Genomic DNA, 21,130 nt, shown 5'->3' on the forward strand with positions numbered 1-21,130 from the left:
TTCCTTCCTTCCTTCCTTCCTTCCTTCCTTCCTTCCTTCCTTCTTTCTTTCTTTCTTTCTTTGACTGAGTCTCGCTCTGTTACCATACTGGAGTGAAGTGGCGTGATCTCGGCTCACTGTAACCTCCACCTCCCAGGTTCAAGCGATTCTCTTGCCTCAGTCTCCTGGTTAGCTGGGATTACAGGCGTGTGCCACCATGCCCAGCTAATTTTTATATTTTTAGTAAAGATGGGGTTTCACTATGTTGGCCAGGCTGGTCATGAGCTCCTGACCTCAGGTGATCCACCCGCCTCGGCCTCCCAAAGTGCTGAGATTACAGGTGTGAGCCACCACGCCTGGCCTCTCAAAATATTTCCCTTGCCATCAATTTTACTTAGTCTGATATTAAGATTACCACATCTTCATTCTTTTAAAATAACATTTACTAATTAGCTATTTTTGCTATAATGTAATAAATGAATTCACTGGAAAACCTAAACTTCATATACTAAAACAACAACAACAACAACAACAGAAGGACTTCTGGAAAAAATTGAATTAGGCGCCACGATTTCTCAACCTCAGCACTACTAACATTTTGAGTTAGATAACTTGGTATTGTGGATGCTGTTCTATGCGTTAAAGGACATTTGGCAGTATCCCTGGCCTCTACCCATCAGATGCAAGTAGCAGCTCCTTCCCTGCAATTATGACAACCAAAAAACATCCCCAGACCTTGCCAAACTTCCCCTGGTGGTAAAATTACCCCTAGCTGAGAATCACTGTGGTTAGGCCAGACCTCTTAACACTGATGCAATTTTGTAATCAGAGCACTAACAAACCAGTCACAATTTTAATAAAATATTAGCACAGTTAGAAAGGGTTTATTAACTTCCTAATAAGTAAAGAAATACTGCAGTAAATATAGGACTTCACTTTTCAATAAGTAAGGGTAACTTTCTAAAAGGAGATTTAAAAAGACTTGAGGCTGCTGAGTTGTGGAGATGAACTAAACTAAGAGGAAGAACATAGACTAAATGTATGGTACTGCTTTCTTCCTTTACTTGCTAATTTAGTTGTGTTAATGTTCTTTGTTTTCAGTTGCTATTACTTTATATACCAAAGCATTATTATACCGAGATAAATCATGCATGAACCAATGAAACTTCTGTAATATTCTATTAAGTTGGTGCAAAAATAATTGCGGTTTTACTATCATTTGCCTTTTTACCAATTGCATGTAAGATGATATTCATTACAGAAACGTGCATTGTAGCAAAAGAGAGTGTATTGTCTTTTTTCCAACTCTTTATTTTCAACTTATTAGTGTTTAGTTTTAGGTAAGTCTTAGTCTTTTAATAGAATTTAATTCATTCATACTTATTACTATCTGATAAGTTTATAGATTTTTCTATTTAATGTGTTTACTTTTTTTTGTCTTTTCTTGTAATCATCATGTTTTATTTGGTTCTGTTTTAACCTTTGCTGCATACAACTTGGAAACTATCTACTTTATTTGTATTCATTTAGTAGTTACCCTTGAAATTTTTTGTTTGTTTTGTTTTGTTTTGTTTTGTTTTTAGGAGATAAGGTCTTGTGCTGTCACCCAGGCTAGAGCACAGTGATGCAATCATAGCTAACTGCAACCTAAAACTCCTGGGGTTAAGCAATCCTCCTGCCTTAACCTCTGGTCAGGAGTAGCTGGGACTGCAGGCGTGCACCACCATGCCCAGCTAATTAAAAAAAAAAAAATTTTTTTTTTTTTTTCCTTCAGAAACAGGGTCTCGCTATGTTGCCCAAGTTGATTTCCAACTGCCATCCTCAAGCACTCCTCCTACCTTGGCCTCCCAGAGCACAGGCCTCTCAGATTATAGGCAAGAACCACTGCAGTCAACCTCTAAATTTTTAATATGCATATTTAAATATAGTTTTTTATGGAAGACTACAGTTAACCAATGTTTGTATCCAATCTGCCAAAAAGGTAAGAGTCTCAGCATATTTTTATTTTCACCTTTCCTCCACCATGTCCTATGTTGAAATTATTTGGAATTCTAGATCTTTGATTTTATCAGTCTCTCTCTCTCTCTCTTTTTTTTTTTTAAACACATCAATCCCCTTGGATTCTTTTTTTTTTTTTGGAATTCTTTCAGAAACAATCTATGTACAGAAAATTTGGTCTCAGCCAGGTGCAGTGGCTCATGCCTGTAATCACAGCACTTTGCGAGACTGAGGCAGGAAGAATAACTTAAGCCCAGCAGTTTGAGATTCTCCTGGGTAAGATGGTGAGACACCCCTTCTTCATCTTTACAAAACTAAATAAATAAACTGGACATGTTGGTGGCACTGCCTCTAGTCTCAGCTACTCAGGAGGCTAAGGTGGGAAGAAGTTTGAGGCTACCATGAGCTACAATCACACCAGTGCACACCAGCCTGGGTGACAGAGTGAGACCCTGTTCCTATTAAAAAACAAAACAAAACAAAACAAAAAGCAAGAAGAAGAAGATGAAAAGAAAAAAGAAAGAAAGAAAATTTGGTCTCTGCTTACCTGAAAATATGTTTGTTTTACCCTCAAACTTGAATAATAGTTTGGTGCAGTATAAAAAGAATTTTAATGGAGTTTGTGTTGAAGTGTAACATATATGCAAAATACATAAATCATAAATAAGCACCTCCATGACTTACCACACCTATATGACTATCACCCTGGTAAAGCAATAGAACATTTTTATCATCCTCCAAACACCCCTTCCAATCACTACCCTCACCCTTCTACTTAATCACTACCTGAACTTCTAGTCTCATAGATTAGTTTTACCTGCTTTTGAACTTTATGTAAATAGAATATTTCAATATATACTTGGAGATCTTTTTTCTTCTCTGTGGAAGCTTTTAATGTAGTTAGTGTCATACAGATCTTCTTCTCCTTATTGATTTTTAGTCCACTTTTATTATCAGTTACTAAGAAAAATGTTAAAATCTCAATCAACGAATATAGAGTTTCACCTTTATTTCTCACAGTTTTTGTTTTGCATATCTTAAAGCTCTATTTTTAGGTGTTGTTAATTATTATATCTTTCTGCTGTATTGACATTTTTATTAAAGTGTTCCTCTTTGTCTCTAGTAATTTTCTTTGATTTGAAGTATGTTTGTATAATTTTAATCTACTCATTACAGCTTTCTTAAGCTTACTCTTAGCAGGATAAATCTTTTTTTAACCCTTTTATTTTTTCCATGTGTCTTTATATTTAAAGTACATCTCTTAAAAAACAGCATATACTTGGTTTTTACTTCTCTATCCAGTCTATCTCTGCTTTTATTTGGAACGTTTAATCCATTTACAGTTAATGTAATTTTTCATACATTTGTATTAAACCTTTTTACAAACCGCATAAAACTTTATGAATGCAATATTATAATTTTTGCTTTAAAGAATCATAAACATTTTCAAGAAATTAAGAGAAAACATTTAAAATGTCTTGTGTGCTTACTTACATATTTGAGTATTTCTGATGGTCTTCATTCTTATATATCTAAGGTGCCTGTTATCTTTTCCCCCTCTAAAGAACTTTGTTTAGCATTTAAAAAAAAAAAAATAAAGAGAGAGAGAGACAGGGTTTCAGTCTGTTGCCCAGGATGGAGTGAAGTGACTATTCCCAAGCATGATCATTGCACACTGCAGCCTAAAAACCTGGTCTCATGTGATCCTCCTGCCTCAGCCTCCTGAGTAGCTGGGACTACAGGTGCATACCATTTTGCCTGGCTCATTTAACATCTTTTAAAAGTATAAGCCTCTGGTGAAGCATTATCTCAGTTTTTATTTATCTGGAAACATTTTTTTAGATTTTATTTTTGAAGACAGTTTCACTGGTTACAGAATTCTTGCCCAGTTGTTTTCTATTTATTCATTAGTTTGAATACATCATTCCAGACTTTCTAATGAGAAGTCATTCTGTATTCTTATGATTTTCCTCTTTGTAATATGTCATTTTTCTGCTTACTTTTCAAGATTTTTTCTTTGCTTTTGTCTTTCATCAGTTTTACTGTGATCTGTCTTTCTCTTTGTGTTTATCCTTCTTAGGGTTTGTTAAACTTTTTGAATCTATAAGCTGATATTTAGCTGATATGTAAGCTGAGACAGAGTGAAATCCTGTCTCTCTCTCTTTTTTTTTTCTTAATGCTAAACAAAGTTCTTTAGAGGGGGAAAAGATAACAGATGGCAGCTTAGATATATAAGAATGAAGACCATCAGAAATTCCTTAAGAATTTCCACCTTTTCTCACTTCTGTTCCCCTGAGATTCAAATTATCTGTGTTTAGTTTTAGGTTGTTCATTTTTCTTCAATTTTTTAAATCTCTTTTTAAAAGTATGTAATCTCTATTAAATCTACCTTCCAGTTTACAGATTTTTTTTTTTTTTACCATCTCTAATCTGTCATTGAGTCCACCTAGTCAATTTATTTTAGTTATTGTACTTCTTACCTATAGAAAAATATATTATTGCTATAAGGTATATCATTATAATATTACATATATAGTTTCTAATTCTCTGTTCAGATTACCTATCTGTTCACTTATTGATATGACAGTTTCCTTTAATATTTTGAATATATTTAAAAATAGCTGCTTTAAAGTTTTTGTCTGCTAATTTTACACCTAGGTCTACTTGGAGTCAGTTGCTTCTGACTACCTTTTTTCTGAGTCACATTTTCCTATTTGTTTGCATGTTTGATAATTTTTTTGTTGAAAACTCAGTATTATATAGAATACACTATAGCAAGTCTGTTCTCTGAGGATTGTTGGCATGGACTCAAACTGCAAATTTTGCCTCCCCATAGTATGCATCAGCTGATATTCTCATGACTTCCCACTGCTGCTTTTTTAGCCTGGCCTTGGGTTCTTCTGTGGGCTTGCATTATCTGGCAGTCACCCAGGGGTTTATGCAGAGATGAAGCTCACCCTTTCCATGATTTCCTTTCTTCTAGTGACTTCTCCCTATTTTCCAAATATTCTGCTAACCTCAAGCTGTGTCACTTGAAGCCTGCAAGGTTCAGCTTCCTGCCATCCAAGCTGAGCTCATTTGGGGAATGTATTTAATTAAAAAGTCAAACAAACAGAAAACAAAAAACCTCTGAGATTGACCCCATGTAGCTGTCTTTAAAAGTAGAGTCCTTAAAGAAAATCAAAAAAAAAAAAAAAAAAAAAAAAAAAAAAAAAACAATAGAATCCTCTGTCATCTCTGCCTGCTTGTTCTTTCTCTTGGTATTCCCCCCAATACATGTGTAATGTAGCTACCCGACAGAGATTTGGGCAGTGTTTATAACCAGAATTTACATCTTATTCTTGTGGTTCTCTTGCCAATGGGACATTCCCCCTTTAAATTCCAGCTGATTTTCTAGCCCTTAACTCTGATCTGTAGCATTGTTAGCTGTGAAGGCCATAGTTTTTCTGCCACCTTTTTCTACAGCCACCATAGCTGTGGGAGTTAGAGGCTCCCACATGTGAGAAAGCCACATGCTAACAATCCTAAACCCTTTCCAGTTGGTTGCACTCTTAGAAGAGCAAACTCTTCTTGATTTCTATCTAATTTTAGAGGTTTTTAGTGTCATTAAGATTTTTGTTGGCTGGGCGCGGTGGCTCAAGCCTGTAATCCCAGCACTTTGGGAGGCCGAGACGGGCGGATCACAAGGTCAGGAGATCAAGACCATCCTGGCTAACATGGTGAAACCCCGCCTCTACTAAAAAATACAAAAAACTAGCCGGGCGAGGTGGCGGGCGCCTGTGGTCCCATCTACTCGGAGGCTGAGGCAGGAGAATGGTGTAAACCCGGGAAGCGGAGCTTGCAGTGAGCTGAGATGCAGCCACTGCACTCCAGCCCGGGCGACAGAGCGAGACTCTGTCTCAAAAAAAAAAAAAAAAGATTTTTGTTATTGTTTTTAATTCATCCAGTTTTTCTAATTGTTATTTGTGAGAAACTGTGTGTGACCAGTTCAGTGCTCCAGTCTTACAAGATGTACTCTCTGCTTATGCTTTTGAGCTCAGTTTTTCTCTACAGGTCTTATCTGTCTGATTTCTATTTATCCACAATGTTCCTGACCTATGTGATGATACTCTTTACTACTTTCCTGTACTGTTAAGGGCAAGATTATGTACATCTATAGCTACATCTGTATCTATAAATCTCTTCATTTCAAGGGATTTTAGGTGGGAGAGAGGGAGCACATGGGCCTGGTATCTCATCATGATCCAATCAATTGGGTTCTTTCTGGAACTTCACCTCTCAGACCCTAAACTAAGAACAATCTACCACTTGGGTGGTTCAGTTTTGAACTAGGCTTGACTGCTGAGGAAGTGGATAGGCCATCAAGGGTAGAGAGTTTGGAAGAAAGTTCTTTTATTTTTTTGAGATGGAGTTTCTTTCTTGTTGCCCAGGCTGGAGTGCAATGGCATGATCTCGGCTCACTGCAACCCCCACCTACTGGGTTCAAGCTATTCTCCTGCCTCAGCCTTCCAAGTAGCTGGGACTACAGGTGCACACCACCACACCCTGCTAATGTTTGTATTTTTAGTAGAGACAGGGTTTCGCCATCTTGGCCAAGCTGGTCTCAAACTCCTGACCTCAGGTGCTCCACTCACCTTGGCCCTCCCAAGGTGCTGGGATTACAGGCGTGAGCCAGCGCACCTGGCCTGGAATGTTCTTTAGGGGGCATTCATTTCATGATATTTGATTTTCATGAGTGGTCCGTGAGTACACCTCTTTAGGAGCTTACTTCCCTCGAAGGAGGAGCCCATTCACCAAAGGCATTATGTAATATAAACTCCTCTAATTTTAAATAAATATTAACATTCTAATGTTGACTTGATTTTTGTTAATCAAGATTTCTAGCAAGAGGCCCCATCACATCTGCTGTCTCATTCCAGCACTTACTCTTTCTAACTAAGTAGTCCATCATCATAACTTTAATACTGAGCCCCAACATTAAATGTGTGGAAGGGATCCACTTATTTTTTCTTTTAATTCTAAAGTGAGTAGGTCTTAAAATAAGAGAAAAGGACTCTTTTTTGAAATGTGTTCATGAAAAAATGTAGACATTGCCTGACAGGTACTGAAACCTAAAAATTAACTTCAGTCTCCACAGACACAAGCTAGAAATTTATACTTATAAACCAACTGGTCTTTATTTTACCCCAATATTATTCCTTCTTCTTATTCAAATTGGAATAATCTGTAATCTTTTGACATATTGGTAAATCACATTGTATTTACAGGTTGCTCTTTTTTTTTTTCTTTAGCTTGACAGACCAGAGAAGGGTTTTGGGTTATCTGCAAACATTAATTCTGGCACCTCTGTCTTTTTCTTTTTGAAGATTTTAATAAGATTGTCTACTTGGCCGGGCGCAGTGGCTCACGTCTGTAACCCCAGCACTTTGGGAGGCCGAGGCGGGTGGATCACCTGAGGTCAGGAGTTTGAGACTAGCCTGGCCAACATGGTGAAACCCCGTCTCTACTAAAAATACAAAAATTGGCTGGACATGGTGGCACATGCCTGTAATCCCAGCTACTCAGGAGGCTGAGGTAGGAGAATTGCTTGAACATAGGAGGCGGAGTGAGCTGAGACTGGACCATTGCGCTCCAGCCCAGGCCACAGAGCGAGACTCCATCTCAAAAATAAATAAATAAATAAATACATAAATAAATAAATAAATAAATAAATAAAAAGATTGTCTACTTTACAGGAAAAGGTTTCTTTATTCTCTTTTAATACAAGTAATCCAACGGCATATTTATCTCAAGAAATGTTATAGGTGTCTACTTGTCTCCAAACTGAGGTAATATACATTAAATATGTACAGCTTTTTGTTTGTCAATTTTACCTCAATAAAGTGGTTTTTATTTTATTTCATTTTATTTTTAGAGGCAAGTTCTCTTGTCTCACTCTGTCATCCAGGCTGGAGTGCAGTGGCATGGCTCAATGCAGTCTCCAACCCCTGGGCTCAAGAGATCTTCCTTCCTCAGCCTCCCAAGAAGCTAGGACCACAGGCATGCCTCACTACACCCAACTGATTTTTATATATTTTTATTTTTTGTGTGAAGGGAGGGTCTCACTATGTTGCTCAGGCTGGTCTTGAACTCCTGGCCTCAAGTGATGGGATCCTCCCTTCTCGGCCTCCCAAAGTGCTGGGATGACAGGTGCGAGCCACCACATCGGGCTTCAATAAAGTAGTTTTATAGAAAAGACAAATGTTACTTACTGTCCTCCAGTCTACCAAGACTTTGTGAGAATTTTAAATCAGTTTATTCTTTTTGAGCAACTTTGTCCCAACCCTTCCTAAAGAGAAAGGACTACAAAAGATGGTCCACAGATGATTAGAGGGCATTACATACCATTATACAAGATGTGTCAAATGGTCTGTAAGACAATCATTAAGCCTTCAGATAATAAAAGGCATCCTTCCCTACATTCTTTTTTTTTTTTTTTTTTTTTTTTTTTTTTTTTTTGAGATGGAGCCTGGCTCTGTTGCCCAGGCTGGAGTGCAGTGGCCCAATCTCGGCTCACTGCAACCTCTGCATCCCAGGTTCAAGCGATTCTCCTGCCTCAGCCTCCTGAGTAGCTGGGATTACAGGCATGTGCCACCACGCCCGGCTAATTTTTGTATTTTTAGTAGAGAGGGTTTCACCGTGTTGGCCAGGCTGGTCTCAAACTCCTGACCTCAGGTGATCCACCAGCCTTGACCTCCCAAAGTGCTGGGATCACAGGCATGAGCCACTGTGCCTGGCCAAGTAGACAATTTAATTAAAATTTTCAAAAAGAAAAAGACAATGCTGCCAGAATTAATGTTTGCAGATAACCCAAAACCCTTCTTTGGTCTGTCAAGCTCCCTCGGTCTCCCAAAATGCTGGGATTACAGGTTTGAGCCACCGCGCCCAGCCTTTCCCTATATTTTGTGAAACACATTTTGGTGTCAAATATGCATGTGGGAAACTGCATCTTTTGTGGTTGCATCTCTTGATGGCTTCCTTGCAGTGGCACTGCTGAGCTATTTGCAACCTGTGCCAAGAAGGACATCAGGGTGTGGCACACATCATCCAACAGGGAGCTACTGCGGATCACCGTGCCCAACATGACGTGCCACGGCATCGATTTCATGAGGGATGGCAAAAGCATCATTTCAGGTAAGGTCCACATGTCAAGATCTGGCTCAGAGCTCCAGCTGCGGTTTTGATTCTTGTCACTCTCCTCCCATACTAGTCTCTACGCGTGGATAACCTAGAACAGCCTCCCACTGTCCACCCCCTTCTTGCTTCTAATCTAGCCTCTCTTTGGAGTTTCCTTCCAGCTGGGAGACTTTCTGAGCTAGGAAGGACCAAATAGCAATTTCTCCTCTCCCACATTGCTGCATATAGCGTGTATCTTTCTCTCTAGTAGGAAGATTTAGAAATTCAGTTTTGAAAAGGATTTTGTGGCCTCAGTGAGGACAGGGCCCCCCATGTGAGGACCCCTTTGGTTGTGTAAGAGATAAAAACCTGACCCAAACGAAGCGATGCCTCAACGGGAATTTATTTTTAACTCAATTTATTATTTTATGCCAAAGTCATTTAGCATAAATTATAGGCGGCATGATATTCCACCTCTAAAGACTTCAGCATGTATCTCTAAAAATATTTTCCTTTAAAACAGTAATTTCTTAGTATTGTCTTATGCTGAATCTATCTGCAAATCTCCCCAGTGCTCAGAAAGTACATATGGCGCTGCACATCAATGAAAAGTTCAGTGGATCTTTAGTGACAGCTATAAAAATGGTGACACCAGGAGCCCATCTCCCTCTCTCCCTCCCTCCCTTCCTTCTTCCCCCTCTCCCTCCCTCCCTTCCTCCGTTTCTCTCTCTCTTTCTCTTTTTTTTGAGATGGAGTTTCACCCTTGTTGCCCAAACTGGAGTGCCATGATGCGATCTCAGCTCACTGCAAACTCTGCCTCCCAGGTTCAAGCGATTCTCCTGCCTCAGCCTCCAGAGTAGCTGGGATTACAGGCGAGCACCACCACGACCGGCTAATTTTTTTGTATTTTTAGTAGAAACAGGGTTTCGCCATGTTGACCAAGCTGGTCTTGAACTCCTGACCTCAGGTGATCCACCCACCTCGGCTTCCCAAAGTGCTGGGATTACAAGCGTGAGCCACTGCACCCGGCCCTCACCCGTCTTTTCTTGGCCCTGTCTCCTCCTCGTTAGCGTCCCTACCCCACCCTGCCCATGTCTTCTCCACATGGTGCTGCCAGGAGCTCTGGGCTTACCTTACATCTAGAGCGAAGGCAGCTCAGGACAGAAATCTTGGAGTCCTCACTGCCTCCCCTTTCTCTCTTATGCCCACATCCATATCTCCTGATGACGCTCATTTCAAAGTACATCCAAGGTCCGTCACTCCTCATTATCTCCCGGCTTATCTTAGCCACCAGCATCTCTTCCCTAGATTGCTCTGGTACCTTCCGACCAGGTCTCCTTGCTTCTCTTCTCACCCAGCGTACTTTCCCGCAGTCTGTTCTCAACACAGAAGCCAGAAGCCAGAGGTCTGCTTTAAAATGTAAGTCAGGGCCGGGAGCGGTGGCTCACTCCTGTAATCCCAGCACTTTGGGAGGCCGAGGTGGGCGGATCACGAGGTCAGGAGATCGAGACCATCCTGGCAAACACGGTGAAACCCTGTCTCTACTAACCAGGCGTGGTGGCGGGCACCTGTAGTTGCAGCTGCTAGGGAGGCTGAGGTAGAAGAATGACGTGAACCCAGGAGGCGGAGCTTGCAGTGAGCCGAGATCGCGCCACTGCAGTCCAGCCTGGGCGACAGAGCGAGACTCAGTCTCGTAAAAAAAAAAAAAAGTAAGTCAGGGCCTGGCGCGGTGGCTCATGCCTGTAATCCCAGCACTTTGGAGGCCAGGTGTGAGCCACCGCACCTGGACCTGATTTACATAGCTAGGATTACAGGCATGCGCCACCACGCCCAGCTAATTTTTGTTATTATTATTATTTTTTTTCAGACGGAGTCTGGCTCTGTTGCCCAGGCTGGAGTGCAGTTGTGTGATCTCGGCTCACAGCGAGCTCCGCCTCCCGGGTTCAGGCCATTCTCCTGCCTCAGCCTCCCGAGTAGCTGGGACTACAGGCACCCGCCACCACACCCGGCTAGTGTTTTGGTATTTTTAGTCTAGACGGGGTTTCACCATGTTAGCCAGGATCGTCTGGATCTCCTGACCTCGTGATCTGCCCTCCTCGGCCTCCCAAAGTGCTGGGATTACAGGCATAAGCCACCGTGCCTGGCCCAATTTTTACAATTTTTTTGAGTAGAGATGGGGTTTCACCTGTGGTCAGGAGTTCGAGAACAGCCTGACCAATTTGGTGAAACCCCATCTCTACTAAAAACACAAAAATTAGCCAGGCGTGGTGGCGGACACCTGTAGTCCCAGCTACCTGGAAGGCTGAGAAAGGAGAGTTTCTTGAACCCGGGAGGTGGAGCTTGCAGTGAGCCGAGATTGCACCACTGCACTCCAGCCTGGGTAACAGACGCAGACTCTATCTCAAAGAAAAAAAGAAAGAAAGAAACAAAACGTAAGTCAGAATATGCCATATTTAGGGCTCAAAAGTCTTTTACCCTCTAAGAGTAAATGACAAATTCCCCCTGTCACCTGCAAGACTCCCTGTGACTTTCTCTCCTTCTTCACTTTCACCTTCCCCTTGTTACCTGGAGCTCTTCCTCTTATTACTCACCCCTTCTAGCCATACTTTCTTCTTGCAGTTCCTCAAACACACTGGGCCTAGATAGAGCCTTTGCTCTGACTCTTAGATCTGCCTGAAATATTCTTTCCCCAGATATCCCCATGGCTCACTGCCTCAGCCCCTCACTTCCTCAAATCTTTGCTGAAATGGGATCTACCTTTAGCATGCTATTTTAAATTGCTAAGGTGGCATTAAAGCTTATGAGAGGGTGCCAGCCACATGAAGATCTGGGGAGAAAACATTCCAGGCAGAGGGAACAGCAAGTGCAAAGGCCCTGAGGTGGGAGATCACTTGGCATATTTGAGGAATAGCAAGAGGGCCAGTGTGTCTGGGGCTTAGTGGGTAGTTGGGCTAAGGGTTCAGGGAGAGCTAGTAAAAGAAGTTAAAAGAGATGGGTGGGGGGGGGGGGGGGGGGGCACAAATACTAGTTACCATGGAGGAAAAAGGAATTTGGATTGGATTTTAATTCTAAATGCAGTGGGAAAATGTTTTGGAAGGGTTTGTTTGTTTGTTTGAGATGGAGTCGTGCTCTGTTGCCCAGGCTGGGAGTGCAGTGGTGCAATCTCAGTTCACTGCAACCTCCAGCCTTCTGGATTCAAGTGATTCTCCTGCCTCAGCCTCCTGAGTAGCTGAGATTACAGGCATGCTGCTACCAGGCCCAGCCAATTTTTGTAAATTTTTTAGTAGAGATGGGGTCTTGCCATGTTGACCAGGCTGGTCTCCAACTCCTGTCCTCAAGTGATGCACCTGTCTTGGCCTCCCAAAGTGCTGGGATTACAGGTGTGAGCCACTGTGTCCAGCCCCCACTTTTTTTTTTTTTAATTTTTGTTGAGATAGGGTCTCACTCTGTTGCCCAGGCTAGAGTGCAGTGGCGGACTCTTGGCTCACTGCAACCTCTACCTGCCAGGTTTAAGCAGTCCTTCCACTTTAGCCTCCTGAGTAGCTGGGACTATAGGTGCACGCCACCATGCCTGGCAATTTTTTTTTTTTTTTTTGTATTTTTTGTAGAGACTGGGTCTTGCCATGTTCTCCAGGCTGGTCTTGAGCTCCTAGACTCAAGAAATCCACCCACCTTGGCCTTCCAAAGTGCAAAGTGTTGGGATTATAGACATGAGCCTTTTTTTTTTTTTTTTTTAAATAAAAAAGGAAGTTCTTGAATGGGCATGGTGGCTCATGCCTGTAATCCCAGCACTTTGGGAGGCCGAAGCAGGCGGATTATGAGGTCAGGAGATCGAGACTGTCCTGTCCAACATGGCGAAACCCCGTCTCTACTTAAAAATACAAAAATTAGCTGGGCATGGTGGCGCGCACATGTAGTCCCAGCTACTCGGGAGGCTGAGGCAGGAGAATTGCTTGAACCCGGGAGGTGGAGCTTGCAGTGAGCCAAGATCGTGCCACTGCATTGCAGCCTGGGTGACAGAGTAAGACTCCTTCTCAAAAAAAAAAAAAGGAAGTTCTTGATCAAGAAGGTGACATGATTTTTAAAAGGTGGTTGTAAGCAAGAGTGGAAGCAAGCATAAGCTGTTATAATAATCCAGGAGAAAGATGGTGGTACCTTGGATGAAGGAGGTACCGGTGGAACTGTTGAGAGGTGGTCAGATTTGAATGTTTTTTAACAGTAGAGCTTGTGGAACTTGCTGGTGGATTGGATGTTGGATTGGGTTGGGTAGATGGAATTGAGGGTAATCAAGGAAGACTCAGGCTGTTGGCTTAGGCAACTGGATGGGTGGTGGCATCTTTCCCATACTGAGATGGGAAAGATAGTGGAAGGTGGAGGAGAAGCATTCCATTGAAAGATTGGGGTAGGTGGGGGTAGATGGGATGACAACAATTATTTGGAAATGTTCAATTGTATATCTCAAGCACAATATCGTCTAGCTAGTTGGGTGTACAAGTCTTGCGGTTCCTGGGAGAGGTGGGAGTGGGCCTCCCTCATTTCCCCTCTCCCTGTCCTCCCTCACTTGGCATGGGATGCACCTATAGGTAGGTTCAGCCAAGACAAACCACTCCTTTCCCTTAGCCAAGTGTGACCAGTGTGGGGTATGAGGGGAAAGGGGCCTATGATGACCACCATTCAGTTGAGCTGGTCTCCTCCCTCCACCACAGTGCTGCCAGGCCTGCCTCTCCTTAGTGAGGCCAGCAGCCTGCAGAGAGAGGGTGCGTGTACTGATCCTGCCTGCCTTTTGTTTCCCTTTCATGCCAGCATGGAACGACGGTAAAATCCGAGCCTTCGCCCCAGAGACAGGCCGACTGATGTACGTCATTAACAATGCTCACAGGATCGGTGTCACCGCCATCGCCACCACCAGTGACTGTAAAAGGGTCATCAGTGGCGGTGGGGAAGGGGAGGTATTGAAAGCAGAAATTGGAAAAAATAACGCTCTATTTAGAACAACTGCCTTATAGGAAGCCATCTATTTCCTTTTTTTTTTTTTTTTTTTTTTTGAGACGGAGTCTCGCTCTGTCGCCCAGGCTGGAGTGCTGTGGCCGGATCTCAGCTCACTGCAAGCTCCGCCTCCCGGGTTCACGCCATTCTCCTGCCTTAGGCTCCCGGGTAGCTGGGACTACAGGCGCCGCCACCTCGCCCTGCTAGTGTTTTTTTGTAGTTTTTAGTAGAGACGGGATTTCACCGTGTTAGCCAGGATGGTCTCGATCTCCTGACCTCGTGATCCGCCCGTCTCGGCCTCCCAAAGTGCTGGGATTACAGGCTTGAGCCACCGTGCCTGGCCGCCATCTATTTCCTTTTAAAAATACACACTTGTGCTAGGATTCAAGCAGGACCAAATTAACATTTTGATGAGATCCGAAAATACATCATAAATAAAAGTTCTAATATTATAAATGTATATATATATATATATATTTTTTGAAATGGAGTCTCACTCTGTCACCCAGTCTGGAGAGTGCAGTGGCTCAATCTTGGCTCATTACAACCTCCTCCTTCCAGGTTCAAGCGATTCTCCTGCCTCAGCCTCCTGAGTAGCTGGGATTACAGGCGCCCGCCATCACAACCAGCTAATTTTTGTGTTTTTACTGGAGATGGGGTTTCACCATTTTGGCCAGACTGGTCTCAAACTCTTGACCTCAGGTGATCCACCTGCCTTGGCCTCCCAAAGTGCTGGGATTACAGGTATGAGCCACTGCACCCTGCCTATAAATATATATCTTTGTGCACAGAATATACATTTGTGCACAGAAAGGACATATACAATACAGACATGAAAGTGTTCTGTGTGGACTAGAGTTAATTAATTCACATGGGTGTTTTGCCAGTGTTTTGACTTGCTTGCTCTTTTCCTCCAAGAATCGTAATTGTATAAATTGTCTTCATCTTATCTTTCAAAGCAGGTGATGGTTTTAACATCAATTCTTTTTTTGTTGTTGTTTGTTTGTTTGTTTTGTTTTTTGAGACAGAGTCTCACTCTGTCACCCAGGCTGGAGTACAGTGGCACGATCTCGGCTCACTGCAACCTCTGCCTCCCAGGTTCACATCATTCTCCTGCCTCAGCCTCTTAAGTAGCTGGGACTACAGGTACCTGCCGCCATGCCCGGCTAATTTTTTGTAGTATTTTTAGTAGAGATAGGGTTTCACCATGTTAGCCAGGATGGTCTCAATCTCCTGACCTTGTGATCCGCCCACCTTGGCCTCCCAGAGTGCTGGGATTACAGGCGTGAGCCACTGTGCCCAGCCTAGCATCAATTCTTTAATACACCCAGACGTTTTGACATTATTTTTAAATGATCACGCTCAGCTTTTTCTTTCCATTATTTTGAGGAGGCTGTAACACTTTTTACTTGCACATTTTTCTCTGGATCTCTCCTCCTCTGTGCCCCAGATTCTTTCCTACCCCAAAGTCTTCCCTTTCTCTTTGAGATGTTTTCTTTTCCTTTCCTTAATCCCCTGTCATAGGAAGAACAGAATAGTTTGTGCTCGTCTTATTTTTCATAAATCCAACATAGTCATTATAAGAAGGTATAAGCATCTGACTACTATGTTTTCTGGTGTAGTTGTGACATATCCTTTGTCCATTAAAAGAATACAGGCCGGGAGTGGTGGCTCACGCCTGTAATCTCAGCACCTTGGGAGGCCGAGGCGGGTGGATCACCTGAGGTCAGGAGTTTGAGACCAGCCTGGCCAACATGGCCAAACCCTGTCTCTACTAAAAATACAAAAATTAGGCCGGGCGCAGTGAGTCAAAGGTTGCAGTGAGCCAAGATCGCACCATTGCACTCCAGCCTGGGTGACAGAGCAAGACTTTGTCTCAAAAAAAGAAAAAAAAAAAATACAAAAATCAGCCAGGTGTGGTGGTGCATTCCTGCAGTCCCAGCTACCTGGGAGGCTGAGAGAGGAGAATTGCTTGAATCCAACAGGCGGAGGTTGCAGTGAGCTGAGATCACGCCATTGCACTCCAGCCTGGGAGAGGGAGCAAGACTCCATCTCAAAAAATAAAAATAAATAAATAAAGGAATACTATACTAACTAAACAACTTTCCTTTTACCTATCCCTTTTATTAAAGCATCATATTGATGATTTTAAATTTTGTGTGTAGGTAGTTGTATTACCAATGAATTTCACTCCAGGACGATATACAGGCATTTGGAAACATTTGTGATATAAAATAGGTATTGGATTCAGTCGAGTTGGGAACCATTGCTTTTACACGATCAAAATTGAACAACTGATCATGAAAGTTTAAATATGGCTCTGGGTACCCACAAAATTTCCCGATGGTACCAGAAATTTAAGAGCCGTGATCAGCAGAAGTGAACAGACATTATTTCACTTGGTTTGGTGTTGGCCCTTGCATTATCAACTTGCGTAGCAGGTGTCTGATTACATTTCTCAGCCTGTATGTACAAGCAGGTACAGGATTGTTAGTAGCATTTTTCAAGCCCTGTTGAAGATGATCACATCTTATACATGAATATTCCTGCCCTTCAACTTAGCATTCCCACCCCACCCAACCGAGAGGAAGACAGGGAATTAAAAAAACACAAATCAGGCCTGGCGCGGTGGCTTACGCCTGTAATCCCAGCACTTTGGGAGGCCGAGACGGGCAGATCACAAGCTCAGGAGATCGAGACCATCCTGACTAACACGGTGAAACCCCGTCTCTACTAAAAATACAAAAAAAATTAGCTGGGCGTGGTGGCGGGCACCTGTAGTCCCAGCTACTAGGGAGGCTGAGCCAGGAGAATGGCGTGAACCTGGGAGGCGGAGCTTGTGGTGAGCTGAGATCGTGCCACTGCACTCCAGCCTGGGCCAGAGCGAGACTCCACCTCAAAAAACAAACAACAACAAAGAAACCACACAAAAATCAAGCATAGCAAAGGTGACAAAGCTCTTGCACTCTTTTCCTATCCCTTCAGAAGTCCCAAGTATGTATCAAGATCCTGTGTTCTGTGGCTTTCAGGTGAGGGTATGGCAGATAGGCTGTCAGACCCAGAAGCTGGAGGAGGCCCTGAAGGAACACAAGTCCTCAGTCTCCTGCATTAGGGTGAAGAGGAACAATGAGGAGTGTGTCACCGCCAGCACCGATGGGACTTGTATCATTTGGGACCTTGTGTAGGTACCTTGATGGGGAGGATGCAGTGGTACCTCCAAAATCCAATCATGCCAACAGTTTATTGAACATGAGAGACGATTCAAATGAAGCGTAGAAATCTTATTGAAGGCAACACAGTAGAGGGATGTTCATCAGAAGCCGTTCATGACTGTCCATGGTTTATCAATGCTGCTGGAAAGGGTTACAATTTCCAGGAAGAACTGAATGTTAGAAGTTTCTGGTGAGATAGGGAAATAGCTTTCTGTGTCCACACAGTGAAGCATGGTTTGACTTACACGAATTCAACCCTAAGTGTCCCAAATGAAAGGGGGCAAGAAAAATAACAAATGTAAGGCCGGGCACGGTGGCTCCTGCCTGTAATCCCAGCACTTTGGGAGGCTGAGGAGGGGGGATCACCTGAGGTCAGGAGTTTGCGACCAGTCCGGCCAATGTGGTGAAACCCCTTCTCTACTAAACATACAAAAATTAGCTGGGTGTGGTGGTGTGTGCCTGTAATCCTACCTACTTGGGAGGCTGAGGCAGGAGAATGACTTGAACCCAGGAGGCAGAGGTTGCAGTGAACTGAGATCACGCCATTGCACTCTGGCCTGGGCAACAAGAGTGAAACTCTGTCTCAAAAGGAAAAAAAAAGAAAGAAAGAAAGAAAAAAGAAAAATAACTAATGCAGGCAGTGCCTCTGATCATTCCAGTCAGTTAGATGAAGCCCAGAATGAACTCCCCATGGAGGGGAGGGATGCTGGTGGGACATACATTTGCCTTTCTCCTCGGTTGGCCACATTCCCAGGGACCTCTTATGCCCTGAGCATATCACACCCCCATAGAATGACTAACTTCAAACTAACTAGACCAAAGCATATGAACTTTATTGTAGGAGTAACTCAAAGGATTTTTGAAAAGTGGCTTTTTGAATTTTTGACTATAAGCACTTTTGCTGTGTTTTTATTTTAGAATCAGACCCTATTCCTCCAACCCCTCTCCCCACCCACCTATCACCCCTCTACCACTCCTACGAGGCACTGCCTTTGTATCACTGCATAAGAGAGACGAGGATAAGTGCAAAGATGGGAGGAAGGAGGTATGCATGACAAAGAATATGAGATACACTTGATGGGAATGAGAACTCACTGTGTACTTAACACATTAAAAAAACACAAAGCACTGCCGGGCACGGTGGCTCATGCCTGTAATCCCAGCACTTTGGGAGGCTGAGGTGGGAGGATCACGAGGTCAGGAGTTCGAGACCAGCCTGACCAATATGGTGAAACCCCATCTATACTAAAAATACAAAAAATAGCCGGGCGTGGTAGTGCATGCCTGTAATCCCAGCTACTCAGGAGGCTGAGGCAGGAGAATCGCTTGAACCCGGGAGGCAGAGGTTGCAGTGAGCCAAGATCATGGCACCACACTCCAGCCTGGGCAACAGAATGAGACTTCGTCTTAAAAAAGCAAACAAAGAAACAAACAAACAAAAAGCCCCCACAAAGCAAGCTTTTGTCTTCTAGCCCTGTGTGTCTCCTGGGGATCTTGTTAAACACGTAGATTTTGATTCAATAAATTTAATGTGGTACCTGAGATTCCACATTTCTGAGAAGCTCCCAACTGAGAGCACTGGTTCAAGAACCACACTTGTAGGAAGTGTTAGGCTATATACCTGACCTTCCTCCTGGGAAAATATAGAACTAGAAGGACGTGTCTCAACTTATTTCTATGGATGGTTTGTGACTGCCTCAAATCCTTAAAGCTGTTCTGTTGTGTAGCAGGAATTCTTGTGCCAAAATCTTTAAAAATGCTCAGCTCAGATACCAGGTTTGAAAACTTCCATAATGAGAAGCAACTGTGCAGAAGGTGCATTTTTTAGCCAGGAAAGCCTGGCCTGTGAGATGGCCACCCACCACATTGTCTACGGAAGGAGAAGCGATATTTACATATTTCTTGGTACAGTATCTAAGGCAGGGGTTCTATTATGCACATAAAAATCAACTGAAATGCTGGTTTAAAATGCAGATCTTGGCCAGGCGTGGTACAGTGGCATGATCTTGGCTCACTGCAGCCTCTGCCTCCTGGGTTCAAGTGATTCTCCTGCCTCAGCCTCCCAAGTAGCCGGGATCACAGGCATCCGTCACCGCGCCTGGCTAATGTTTTGTATTTTTAGTAGAGATGGGGTTTCACCATGTTGGCCAGGCTGGCCTCGATCTCCTGACCTCAGGTGATCTGCCTGCCTTGGCCTCCCACAAGTGCTGGGATTACAGGTGTGAGCCACTGCACTCGGCCCATAATACCCATTTTTAAAACACCCTTCCTAGGCCAGGCTCTCTTCAGCTGCAGGAGGCCAGCTGTCTCTGGGGGGCCCCCGGGGGGGGGGGGGGGGGGGTCTTGGGAGGGACTTCTTACCATATACAGACAAGGGTTGAGCCTGCCAGCTTTTGCAACATCCCCACGTGACAGGCTTGTATTTTCTGAGGGTTGTGCATGATCTGGTATGTCCAAACCTGTGTACAAATGTGTACATGACATCTTGCTACAGCTTTTATTTGTGAATTAGATACATCGATGGTTAAAACATAAATAAAATAAAATGCCCCTCCCCACTTTCTGGTTCTCAGACTGTAAGGAGCTCCACTTCCAAATGGTGGCCTCAAGAATCAAGTACATTGTGTGGGAGGCAGCAGTTTGGCTCTGAGTTCAGCCTCTTCTGCTTCTTTTTCACTGCAACTTAAGGGTTCTCGCTGAATTCTGTGCTCTGTCTTTAGGAAAGGTCCCTTCTTGTTGTCCTCTGGTGGTCACTGATAGGCCAACGAGAATACACAGAAGTAGAGAGGACAGGGGTGACCTGAAGTCTGTTTTGAAGAAATACAGGCCCCACCGTGCTGGGCAGTATGAGATGTTTGGCACAGAGATAAACCAACCCAAATCCCAGCTTGCAGCAAATCCAGCCTGAATAGTGAATACATTTCCGAGGGAAGAGAAAGTCGACTTTCGCAGCTTTTGAATCTACTTTCCAGGCGTCTCAGGAGGAATCAGATGATACTAGCCAACACCTTATTCCAGTGCGTGTGCTATCACCCTGAGGAGTTCCAGATCATCACCAGTGGAACAGACAGAAAGGTGAGTCCTCCCAGCAAGAGGTGAGATCTTTCCAGTGCAAGAGAAGAGCAGTGAGGCGTTGTGGCGGAGGCTGCAGGCTCTCAAGTCAAACCATCTTGGTTCCAATGGTGTCTGTCATCAATCAGCCATGTCACTTTTGAAAGGCCATATCACCTTCCAGTGTCTTCACTTCCCTGCCTGTTAAGTGGAAATGGTACCACTGACCTCACAGAGTGAGGATTAAAGTCATGCTCGCCTATGGGGCTTACAGCAGGGGGCCTGGCACATAGTAGGTACTCAATAGATTGGTTTTTATTATTAGGGAATTTCTGAGACTGGAGTAGAATTGCTGTGCCCAAACCGGTTGTTAATTTGACTAAATTCAAACAGAAAGGCAATAGAGCTCCGCATCTCTCAGCACTGTACTTCATCAATACACTAAAAATCTACACACGGAGTCAAGTGTGGTGGCTCACGCCTGTAATTCCAGTGCTTTGTGAGGCTGAGGGGGGCGGATCACCTGAGGTCAGGAGTTCAAGACCAGCCTAGCCAACATGGTGAAACCCCATCTCTACTAAAAATTAGTAGAGTGTGGTGGAGGGCGCCTGTAATCCCAGCTACTCAAGAGGCTGAGGCATGAGAATTGCTTGAATCTGGGAAGCAGAAGTTGCAGTGAGCCAAGATTGCACCACTGCACTTCAGCCTGGGTGAGAGAGCAAGACTCTGTCTAAAAAAAAAAAAAAAAA

General features: G+C 43.5%; 1 protein-coding gene across 2 annotated transcripts in view; it reads left to right on the forward strand.

Annotated features, from left to right (window-relative positions):
• The window catches only part of CFAP52 (cilia and flagella associated protein 52), a 60,259-nt gene that overhangs the window by 35,072 nt on the left and 4,057 nt on the right, over window positions 1-21,130 (forward strand). For both annotated transcript variants that reach the window (XM_023190894.2, XM_023190893.2), the window contains 4 exons: window positions 9,002-9,150; window positions 13,936-14,081; window positions 17,148-17,299; window positions 20,303-20,405. In XM_023190894.2, the coding sequence (XP_023046662.1) occupies window positions 9,002-9,150; window positions 13,936-14,081; window positions 17,148-17,299; window positions 20,303-20,405 (550 nt within the window). The remainder of the gene's footprint in view (window positions 1-9,001; window positions 9,151-13,935; window positions 14,082-17,147; window positions 17,300-20,302; window positions 20,406-21,130) is intronic.

The sequence above is a fragment of the Piliocolobus tephrosceles genome, chromosome 16 (genome assembly GCF_002776525.5).
Source record: "Piliocolobus tephrosceles isolate RC106 chromosome 16, ASM277652v3, whole genome shotgun sequence".
In the NCBI taxonomy this organism is placed as follows: Eukaryota; Metazoa; Chordata; class Mammalia; order Primates; family Cercopithecidae; genus Piliocolobus; species Piliocolobus tephrosceles.